The sequence below is a fragment of the Gracilinanus agilis genome, chromosome 2 (assembly GCF_016433145.1).
Source record: "Gracilinanus agilis isolate LMUSP501 chromosome 2, AgileGrace, whole genome shotgun sequence".
NCBI classification, from domain to species: domain Eukaryota; kingdom Metazoa; phylum Chordata; class Mammalia; order Didelphimorphia; family Didelphidae; genus Gracilinanus; species Gracilinanus agilis.
In genome coordinates, this window is record NC_058131.1 from 457,581,521 (window position 1) to 457,593,564 (window position 12,044).

The 12,044-nt window shown below is 37.0% G+C and overlaps 1 protein-coding gene across 1 annotated transcript in view; it reads right to left on the bottom strand.

The window, feature by feature from the left end:
* Positions 1-12,044, bottom strand: part of RAD51B (RAD51 paralog B) — a 107,108-nt gene that overhangs the window by 40,623 nt on the left and 54,441 nt on the right. The window contains 1 exon segment of the mRNA XM_044659956.1: positions 8,116-8,234. Within this exon segment, the coding sequence (XP_044515891.1) occupies positions 8,116-8,234 (119 nt within the window).

Sequence of the window (12,044 nt, forward strand, 5' to 3'; positions counted from 1 at the left end):
GAAAGACCAGCTGATACAAGCTCCCAGTGGAAAAAGCTAGGTAGAATGCTTCCTGAAAGACTTAAGACATATAATTAATGGTATGCTGATAAATTTTTAACAATTCACTGAGGGGAGGGAGAGAACTGTATGCATGACATCTTTTTAAGTATAATATGCATTACTAATATTTTCTTCATCACTTAAGTCTAGGCAATCCACAAAACAAAAAAATCAAGCCTTGATTTATAGCATTTACCAATTTCCAATGTGTAAATACTCGCAATGAAAAATTAGGCTCTGATACATTAGTAAGAGTTTATTACAATATACTCCTGCAAGTAATGGAAGATCCCTGTTCCTCAATCTTAAACACATGCAAACTTTCTCTAACTGGTTCTGTTTTGCTAATGAAGAGAAAGACAATTGACTGACTATGGAACCAGATCTGAGATGAATTCACGACACTAAGCAATCAAAGTGATTCTCTGGCTATGGCTGGTGTCTTAGCTAGAGGATGGGCTGCTATTGACCTCCAGGTTAGAGAAGGTTCTTAAATCCTCTCTCACCCAGCCAGCATGCAGCCCTGTTATTGTTCTAACCTGTTGTGTTCTTTCTTTCTTTTTTTTTAAGTTGAACAAGCACTGGAGATGGCTATCACCCTGTGAGCTTTGAAAAGTAAGTCACCTGAAGTTCAAAAACTCAAGTCCATTCTTTAATTTCTCAGAAGCTAGACAATGAGAAGCAAAATCCCAAGCAACCAACTTCACCCAGCCCAGTAGTAGAAGTGATATGGACACAATTTATATATCAACTACACCACAACTGAAAGTTAACTGAGTGGGAACACCACTATGAAGAATCTGCTTAAAGTCTGTCAACCTAGAAAAACAAAGAACCACTAAAAGTAGTCAGCAAAACCAAATCTTTAAACAGGAAAGAGACAGGTCCTTAATATCGGCCACCACACAGAGTCAAGCGCTAAATATCAGTAAAACACTGCAGGCTTTGGGGACAGTGTCTCCAAGAGAATCATCAGATATGTTAGATGATTCTTTAAAGAACAACAGAACATGGGGATTTTATATACTTTTTGGGAAACTAAAGACAGGGAAGTATGATTGATTGGCTTTACAATGGCTACAAGAAAATGAGGAGTCCAAGACAGGATTATTAGGGAGAGTCCAGCCAAGAGGTGGGCTTCCTAGGAGAGTACTTTGATACAATGGGAGAAACTACCAAGACAAAAAGGGTACTTAACATTTGATTATATCTAGTAGTCCCATCTAAACAAGATCATTAAGTACCTCAAGGTCTATTATTCAGTTCAAAACAAAGTCAGTCTGGGTCTCCCCACCAAGGCATTTTCCCAAGGGACAGGAGCAAACCTGGGGTTCCCAAAAACCCTGTTGACAAGCTTAAATCCAATCTCCCCAGTGACCAAGATGGTATGGTGGAGAAAATGTCCATTAGTATTTGTAGTTTAGGGTGTTGATGTGGAATCTGGAAGCCCCCAAACTTATAGCCCAGAAAGATTTAATGACCCCCAGTTTACTTAGCTTGAAGGTGAAAGAGCCAGGTTTGACCTTGTCACATGAGAGCTCCTCCCTGAGGAAAAGTCCAACTCCAACAGACTAACAATAGACCTTAAAGTAGTTTAAGAGGGGATGGCTAATCCCATCTGGTGTTAAGTATCTCTTTTGTCCCAAAGGTTTAGGTTTAGGCCAAGGTCCTTTACCTAGATGGTCCAGCCCTTGGCTGGATCTTTCCCTTTTGTGTCCATTGTAAAGCATCTGCCCCTCACTGTTATTCCTGTCTGGGACTCTTCATTTTCCTTTGTTAACATTGTAAAGTCAATCAATTGTCCCTCTCATCCTCAGTCCCCAGGTTCACTAAGAAAAGTATTTAAGTTTCCCAACTTTAATGGCTCTTTGGAGTTGTCAATCTAGTGCTGTTGGCTCTCCCAGGGGTCAGTGACCACAGCAACCAGAGTTCAATCCTCAGACTCTGTGTAGGCATGTGGCTTACAGGTCTGTGTGGAGACCTAACTCAGCACTTGCACCCCTTTCCTTAATTAAAGAGTGTTTTTCTGACTATTTAATAATCTCATGTTTTTTTTCCAGTCAACAAGAGGGAAGGAGTAAGAGAAATATTTATTCTTATTATTCTATTAATGAAGTAAATATCTCTTTGTAAAATATGTTTGATGTTAAATGCTTACACGAAACTGGGACAATAATCATTGGTGGCTAATGGTGAAAGACTACATCTGTGGAAAATTAATATTAAATTGTGATATTATTGTGAAATCATTTTCTCCTTAAGCTTCCCAAGGTCAGGCTGAAAGAATCTGCTGCCAAACTTGAAGCTCCTAAGCCCCTGCTCCCACCCCACCCCCAATCAAACTGGGTTGAACTCTCCCTTCTTTTGTCAAAAATCATAAAAAGCTAAAAGGGTTAAGAGTAGAACTGGCTAGCCCTGGCTAACTATAACTCATATGAAAGATTAAAACTAATCAGCCATGTTGAACTTTGACCCATTTTGTTGGTCCTGCCAAATGGCTGATAAAAGAATGTGCTGGCATATTCCTGGTCCCAGAAAGGACTCACTCCTGTTGTGATGAAGCAATGAGGGAGGAGTTGAGGTCTTTAAGACTACCTCCTCAGTGGCTATTTACCAGTCAGAAATGTCTTGGGATGTCCAGGGGAGGGGAGGGGGGTGAGCTCACAAGTAGTATATATAGACTTGTGCCAGATGAGTTGGAGGGTCTTTTGGTTGTTGAATCATCTGACCACATTAGGAAGTCTTGACTGATCAATTAATAAAATATTTTAAAATTAAGAAACACTGCCTCTTGATCATTTTAATCATCACACAACGGAAAAGAAGCTCCTGTCTCTCAGGGGTATCTCTAGGACACTGAAGGGAAGTTGGCCTCCCAGAAGAGTAAAGTAAAGCAGGACCTTCTTATAAAAAGAAAAAAGAAGGAATTCTGTTTTGAATATGCTAAGTTTGAAGTAATAACAATAATAATTATAACTAGCATTTACATGGTGCTTTAAGATTATAAAGCACTTTTTAAATATTTCATCTGGGCTATAAGATATTTAATTTAAAATATTCAATAAGCAGATAATGATCTGTGACTGAGGTTGAGGAGAGAAACTAGATGTGGATTTATAAAGCTGTGAGTCATTTATATAGAGATGATAATTAAGCTAATCAGATCACAAATAAGGAATTTAGGTGGAAAAGGGAAAGAAAACTCAGAATGGTCTTGAATACACCCATAGTTAGGGGGATATAAATGATGAGCCAGCAAAGAAGACAGAAAGAATAATCAGACAAGAAGAAGGTGAGCCAGGAGAAAGTAGTGCCAAACATGCATAGAAAAGATACAAGAAGATAAGTCCACACAGTCAAATGCTGCAAAGAAGCCAAGGTCTAAGAATGACCATGAGATTTGACTATTATAAAATTATTGGTAACTTTGGAGAGAGCAGTTTCATATGAGGTTAGAAGCCAGATTGTAAAGTCTTGAGAAGTGATGTGGAGAAAAGGAAATAGAAGCAAGGAGTGCTGACAATTTTTACTAGAAGTTTGAGTGAAGAACAAAGAAAATATCTAAAATGACAGCTTAAAGGAATGGTCAGCCTAATAAGCATTTTTAAGGATAGAAGAGATGTAAACAAGTTTAAAGGAAGAAGGGAAAGAACTAGTAGGCAGGAAGAAATTAAGGATTAGGGAGAAAAATGATCTACTGAAGATTATAGAATGGGATATAATTAGTGGAAGAGACTAGTCCTAGCAAAGAGAATGACTACATGTTATGGAAGACTTCCTAACAGAGCTGTCCAAAAGTGGAACAGTAAGCCTCAAGACATATTAGGTTCCCTTCCATAAGAAGACCTTTAAACAGTGTGTGACCATCTTATAGTGGGGATTCCTTTCACGTACAACCTAGACTACATATCACCAATGATGTGATATCCCTTTGTATTAGCAAAACCTGGTTGCATAAATCAGTAATTCCACAATTTTTCAATACCCCCATGATAAAATTAAACAAAGTCTTGTGACTTAAATTCATAAATGGTTCTCTCTTACTATGTTCTTTTTGAGCTTGTATCAATTCCCTATTAAGTATTTTTGTTCTGTCCTTTCAAGTATTAATTAATAATTAAGATTATCCTTAATCACTCCCTTTGAAGGTAAAAATAAGAAAAATAAAAGATGAGGAACTCTGTCTTCTCTCTGTGGTTAGTTATCATCATATTATACTTAACCAAAGGTCTTATTCTTTCTCTGATCTTTCCCCCCACCACCATAATTTTAAAACTCTTATCATCCAGAGCTTTCCTAACCAAGTTCAGTTGATTCAAATAGCACTGACTTACTGCGGTCCACAATTAAATGTGTTACATTTATTTGTATTCATTATCCATTATCTACCTTTGTGGTACCTGTACTGCAAGTCTTTCTAAAAAGCAATTTTGTCAATAAGTTCTTTGTGTATGTATGTACATAGGTCTCCTTAAACAACTCCCCTTTTCATCCTCATAGTTTCTCTGTTTGGGGGTTTTTATTGTTGAGGGTTTCCCATGCATCTTGGGATGATTTTCCCTGGAAAATTTTAGGTCATAAGATATCCCAGAGAAAGTTTCGTATGATGTAATAAACACTGGATTTGCAATCAGAAGATATGGGTTTAAATCCCAACTCTATCATTTATTACCTATATGACCTTGAAAAGGAACCTCTCTGGGGCATCTGTTAAATAAGAGAGTTGTACTAAATGTTCTCTAAGATGGCTTCCAGCTCTAAATATATCCAGTCTTGCTCTGAACCCTTTAAAATCTACTCATCCAATGTAGACTCTAAATGATCACTCTATTGCAAATATTAATAATATGGAAATAGGTTTGGATCAAAGATACATGTAAAACTCAGTTGAATTGCTTGTTGGCTATGGAAGGGGAGAGGGAGAAATATTTTAAATTAATTAATCAAATAAATGGATTTTTAAAGAGAAATCTACTCATCCAAAATGCTGGGTGAAATGTTAGACTATGTCCCATTTTACTTTCTACCTCTCTAATCACATTTCTAGATAGTTGTTTTCCCATAATGTTCTCACCATTTCTGTGCCAATAATAATAATAACAATAACATCAACAATACCACCAAGAACTAAAACATACAACACAATTTATATACATGATCTCATCTGCCCAAAATCCTGCAAGAGAAGTTCTATCATTAATTCCTCTATTTTATAAATGAGGAAATGAAGACTTGGGCTGAGTGATTTGCCCATGGCCACAGAACTGGTTTCCGTCTCCTTCCAAGTTAGGTCTATTTTTCAGACCATCTTCAAGATTTGGTTGGCTTAAAATACTAAAGGCTGAGGCTGCTGCCATCACTTCCTGATTGCCTGAGTATAGAGCCACAAGGAGTTCCAGTGGCCCTCTCTGAAGCCTGGCTATTAAAAAATGATAGTCAACTCATTTGAGGAAGCTTTACTCAGATGAATCAATTCAAAATGTTCTCAATGCCTATTTTTGTTGACTATCCCTCTCCTATTACAGCTAAGTAAAATTCTTTTTGTTAACTATTACATAGCATATGAGTATCTAATTTTTTTTCCAGTACTAAACTTAAACTACCATATAGGTCTGACCCATTGTGGCAAGCCCTGGTTGGCCCAGAACAGTATCAAAGATAGGACTCAAAAATGTTTCCACCTCTAAAACAGTGACTAGTTTCTCTTTCTTGGTAATTATTAAGATACAGAATATGAATTCCCCCTATTGATGACTCCATCTTTTGAAAGGTGAAATTTTTAAGGCAAGTCAGGAATTATGAGCTAAAGAAATTAAATTTGAAGTATTAGGATTTCTAATTCACTTTGCCTTGTTATCCATACTGTATCCTTTTGTGTATCAACGAGATGACTGGGCAATGAGGACATAGTACTTAGAGAATGTGCAAATTTGCTCTTCCTTTTAGGTTATACAGAGGATATTCTCTTGTTCCAATCCAACCCATGGGAATTTACTGATTCTACATCTAGCCATGGGTGACTAGGAGGCTAGTTTGATGAACTGGGGAAGTTTTCTGATCCAGTAAGAGGTCAGAACACTAATCACTCAAGAAACATGAAGTCAGAGCTGAGTCCAGTGAGAAGCTGGCACAACAAAGAAAGAGTCTGATGACCTACTTGATCCTTCCCATCAGTAGATTTACCCCATCAACCAAGGCACCACATCACACAAGAAGCTAGCCCAGCAATGAAAGGGAACAACTAATTATGATACCCTGAAGTCATTGTAGGGTAGAAAAGAAAAAAGGACTCTGTAGACCATGAATTTTGATATATGTGTCAAAGAGCCTCATTTGGTCCTACTTGTGTGCTCTAAATCTGAACTGTTCTTGCCAGGAACAATGTGTGTGCAGAAGAGAGTGTGCATCTATGACTTGAGGAATGTTTCTGTAATTTCTATACCTGTGCTACTTTTTGTAAAAGCTAATTGATGTCAACTGGCTGACAAATGGGAAGCTCATAAATGACAGGCCCAGAAATTCCTAGAACTCTGAAGAGAGCAAGTCACCCTCTAGGACCCAAAGTGTGAAATGAATGAAAGGCAGGTGATTATGCCCAACATGTTTAATTTTGTTTGCTGGATTAAATTTTTTTTCTCCTATAAGTTTCTAGACATAGCTAAAGCTATTTTTCTTCCTCTATTGTAACTAGCTATTGTAACTATATTAATATTCATAAACAGTTTCCAGATGTTCCCTTCCTTTTCAGTTTAAAACCCTCTTGGTTAGATTTGTAAGTCTTTGGAGGGAGGGAGGAATGGGAAAACCTCACTTGGTGAGATTATTTAAATATTTCCATGTTTAAAGATATAGTTTTAAAATCAAAATATCAATTTCTGGCACCATTTTCTTAATCAGAAGTTGTTTACTCCCTATGAAATTGTGACACTTAATTTCAGTGGGGGTAGTCTAAGAAATAAAAAATTAAATTACTGCCAAAAAACACATGGGATGGAACCAAGCCTGGAGACAGGAAATCTTGGGTTCAGGTGACCCTCAGACACTTCCTAGCTGGGTGACCCTGGGCAAATCCCTTAACCCCATCCTTGTCCAACCTTTATCACTCTTCTGCCTTGGAACCAATAATACTGATTCTAAAAGAAAAATATTTTGGAAAAAAAAGCAAAAAACCTCCAGGGATGGTTTTGTCACACCTAAATATGCTTGAGATTCCCTATGCACTGTGCTAGTTTATTGTTTTGAAATGTATTTGATTTACAATAGTAACTATAACTTATAAACGCCTTTGTGAAGATGATAATGCTATTGCATTACAATACAGGTGTGCTATGCCTTAAGAAATCTCTGTACCCTAAAATTCAAACTTACAAAACTGATACATCAAGGAGTAATTATTTACATGGCAATAGAATTTGCCCTAAGTTCCTTTAAATTTACCCTAATAATTGTTTAATTTACAAAATTCAAATTATATTTAATTTTTCAGGACATATCACATACACATACACTCTTTAAAGATTCAATCTATTTTGCATAGCACTATTATGTAAAATTTTATCAGAACCAAAGAAAAAATGCCATCCAAGCCCTTGCAAAGTTTCCATTCAAAAACTAATCAATTAGTAAATAAATCAATCAATAAGCACTTACTAAGTGCTAACTATGTACTAGACAGTTGTAACAGGGGGGAAAGACTTCCCATATAAGGCAGGAGTATAACTCGGGCTTAAAGGAAGCCAAGGAAACTTACAAGGAACAAATGAGGAAGAATATTACAGGCATGGGGGACAGCCAGCAAAAATGCTTAATGTCAGGAAGTAGAGTGTCTTGGAGGAGCAGCCAGGATGAGAGTGTCTCTGGACGGCTGTAAGGCGTAGGAGGCCAGAATAAGGTGCTTTTGTCAAATACCACCAAGCAGCTAGAATAAAAAAGTTTTCATATGCCTTTTTTTTAATGAAAAAGACAAACTAATTTTCAGTTAGTAGTTGGTGTTTCCACTTCTTTAATGTGAGAAAATATTAAATACAAGAATTTTTCATTATTTTTCTCAACAGTTTTAAACATTTTATGAGCATGGGTATTTCAAAAGGAACAGTTGGGCAATAACGCATATTCTCGAAAGACACATTACAAAGTACAAAGATGGCAACAAAACAGAAACTGGTTGTAATTACTGTGTTAGTTAAAATCACCTGGGGTTCTATTTGGAAGGATTGAACCTCAATATAGTGTTTGACAAACTTCTGTGGACCTGTGGGGGTCCTTAAAACTACATTTCCCGTGGTCCAACGGGTTTCATGGGTTTCCTGTTTTGGATGACGTATTCAAGGTGAGGGACTGTTTGAAATTAGGGGGAAGTGACTTGGAACTTCCTCTTTAGTTACGGGAGCTGGAGGAGAGAGGAAGGTAAATGGCTGAGGTGAGGTTGGAATAGGTTTTTCTTACAGGCGTGTGGTCAGTTTATCTCTAACAGCATGGCTTTTATTAAAATACTATCCTTCCTTTTGATCTCGGCCCTCATCATTTTTAATCATAACATTACATATTGGCAAAATATGTTTAGGGTTTAAAAATAGGCATTTGCAACTAAAACAAAACTGTGCCTTCCAAGAACATGTTCTAATAGTAATGTCCAAAAGTTTCTTGAATCTACTCCGTTTCTCACACTCTATTATACAATATTTTTTCCCTTTTACTAGGAAAATTTTATACAACAGAGTAAAGGAGGTAAAACAGAAAAAGAAAAGAAAGGTTCAAATACTTGATCACTACAGAAATACCAACATCTACATCTCATTCTTTTAGTTATCTGAAATGGTAAAAATTCTGACCTTGACTTCTCAAAAACTGAGTTCTAGGTGGCTCTGTTTTTCTTTTTCTTTCTGAAAATTTACATTTAATTAATTAATTTAGAATATTTTTCTATGGTTACATGATTCATGTTTTTTCCCTCCCCTCCTTCCACTCCCCCTCCTGTAGCCAATGAGTAATTCCACTGGGTTTTACATGTGTCATTGATCAAGACCTATTTCCATATTATTAATATTTGCATTACAGTGATCACTTAGAGTCTACATCCGCATTCATCCCTATCGTGGGTGGTTCTTTCTATGCAGATTATCCTGGGTTGATCATGTAATTTGAAGTCAGTTGCAAAAACGCTTTCTGAAGGGTAAAACCTTTATAAAACTATGAAAAATATTTTCATTCCAACCATACTGGAAGAGCTTATGAACATCTCAACAAAAAAAGGAAAATCCTAGTGGTTTGTGCAGAGGACTGGCAATCAAAAACAAAACTCCCAATTTTGGCTCTTAAAAGGTAAATGTTGCTAATGAGTTTAAAGCAGGTAAAGAAAAACATGAAAAAGATAATATGCCTTCTATGATTACCATTAGATATCTGTACGGGCCTTTTTATTTGCAAAAACTTTCACTGTGATCTTAAAAAGGTATCATTCCCAATTACAGCTACCTCTCCTTTTTTAAGAGTTACAAACAAAAAGTCTTACTGCTTAAGCAGTACCATGAAGACTAAACATAAATGCATATATTTCTAAATGTAAGTTTATAAATTCTTCCTGGCCTAATCAAACACAATGTGTGACCCAGCTATATGGCAAAAACAAAGCATAAATGATGGATATAAAGAACTTCTCAAAAATTCCTATGATTGGCATTGTTTTCAGAAGACCAAAATGCCTGGGGCCATCAAACCCAACCTGACACGGTCACAGGTGGGACCTGGAGGAAGTGCATGGAAGCCTCAGGAAGAATGGAAACCTCTCACTCAGATACCCCTGTGTGACTCTTCTCTTACTAACACTCCTTATTATTGGAATTATTGTGATCAATATCCCTACTCAGCCCCAGGGAAAATCAGAAGAACAGTAAAGACTGTTACTAGAACCCTCACAGGCCCCCTACAGACTCTTGGGAAATTCCCCTAGAAGTCACTTCACAACAAACCAGCAAATAGTGAGTTAATGTTAAAGATTTTAGAACCCTAACTTAGATCTGTCACTTCCATACACAGGTGCTTGCAAAAACAGGCCAGAACAGTCTCCAAGTTCCATCCCTCACCCCACCCCCCATCCCTGATTCAGTATGGTATGTTAACATAAAAGAACAATGGATGATAAATAGAGAAATTGTCTCCCATGAAAAGGCTTGTAAATTCCCAGCACTGTAGCCCAAGAGATATGTCAAAAACAACTTGAAAAATATTGAAAGTTACTAGTGAATGAAAAGTTATAGCAAAGTTAATGTATGACTTAATACATTGTCTCTAAGAAAAGATGTATGATGAGAATGGATGAGAATGGATTTCCATGCCATCAGTATGTGTGATTTCAAAGCATATAAAAATAAACCTTACTCAAGGCAGAGCAAAGCATATTCATGATGCCTGCCTGGCTAAAGTTCAAACTGTCTCTCTTTCATCTTAAAATGCCCATGCTGTCCCATGGACCTGTGGGAGTTATACTACCGCACCAAATAAAAATTTTGTTATTTTTTCTTTTCTCATATCAATTTAGTGTCAATTTGACTCTAGCGGTGTCAATTTAAACAGTTTTCTCTGATACTGTGTATCATTCATTATTACCAACACTACCACCACCAAACAACACAGGCTTAGACTCATTCAAATTCAAAGGTCCTTCCAGCTTCCTGGATTTTACTCCTAACAAAAGTTCCTTGAACTGTAAATGGAACTTTTGCTCCATGACCTAGGGATGGGGTTACCTGGAGTCTACCCATGTGCTCTTCTCATCACCAGCAGCAAGACACTGACAAGAGAGAGACCTTGAGTTCTTGCCCCTTGTTCTGCTCTGAACTTTCCACTGCTACCATAGAGACTTTGGGCAATAAATCTGATAATCTAGGGGATTTTGGACTGCCTGTCTAGGAATCCTCTACAATATGGGAGTAGGAAAAGTCATTAATAAAAGTTATATAGAGGGGGCTACTGGGTGGCTCAGTGGATTAAGAGTCAGGCCCAGAGACAGGAGATCCTACGTTCAAATCTGCCCTCAGACACTTCCTAGTTGTGTGACCCTGAACAAGTCACTTAACCACCATTTCCTAGCCCTTATCACTCTTCTGTCTTAGAACCAATTCCCAGTATTGATTCTAAGATGGCAGGTAAGGGTTTAAAAAAAAGTTATATTAAAAAAACTAATGAAAATTCATTCATGAAATCACCAATTTTCACAGGAAAATCCCCAAATTTAAATGGTATCATTCTAAAGAAATTTGCCCCCAAAGTCACTAAATTGTGCACACGCTACAGATGGATGACTGAGGACAAGAAATGATGACTAAGGAGTCTATCAGTTAATCCAAAAATATTTAAACACTTAGAATGTGCCAGGTACTGTGTTCAGCACTGGAGATGAAAAAAGAAAAAACTGCTGTCCCTGACTTTTATTTCTTTTTTTTTTTTTTAAACTAATCCTTTCCTTACATCTTTAGAATCAATCCTATATATTGGTTCTAAGGCAGAATAGGAATAAGGCTAGGCAATGGGAATTAAGTGACTTGCCCAGGTCACACAATTAGGAAGTATCTGAGGCCAGATTTGAACTCAAGACCTCCTATTTCTTGGCCTGGCTCTCAATCCATTAAACCACCTAGCTGCTCCCAGACCTTTCAAAGAATTTACATTCTAATGGTGGAGATAACAACTATGTAAATACAAGATATGCACAGTATCAATAGTCAATAAACATTTATTAAGCACCTATTATACACACACACACACACACACACACACACACACACACACCAGGCACCCTGCTAAACACTGTAGAAACAAATAAAGAAAAAGAAAAAGTTCTTTCTAGAAACCCTCAAACCTGCCAAAGTAAATGTAGGATGGGGTAAGCAAGTCATCACAAAGAACTAGACTAGGGGAGGAAGAAAGGTCTCAGAAAACATATATTATAGTTTGTTACTGTGTTACTATATTATGGTAAATGTTTGCATTTTGAATTTTTATAA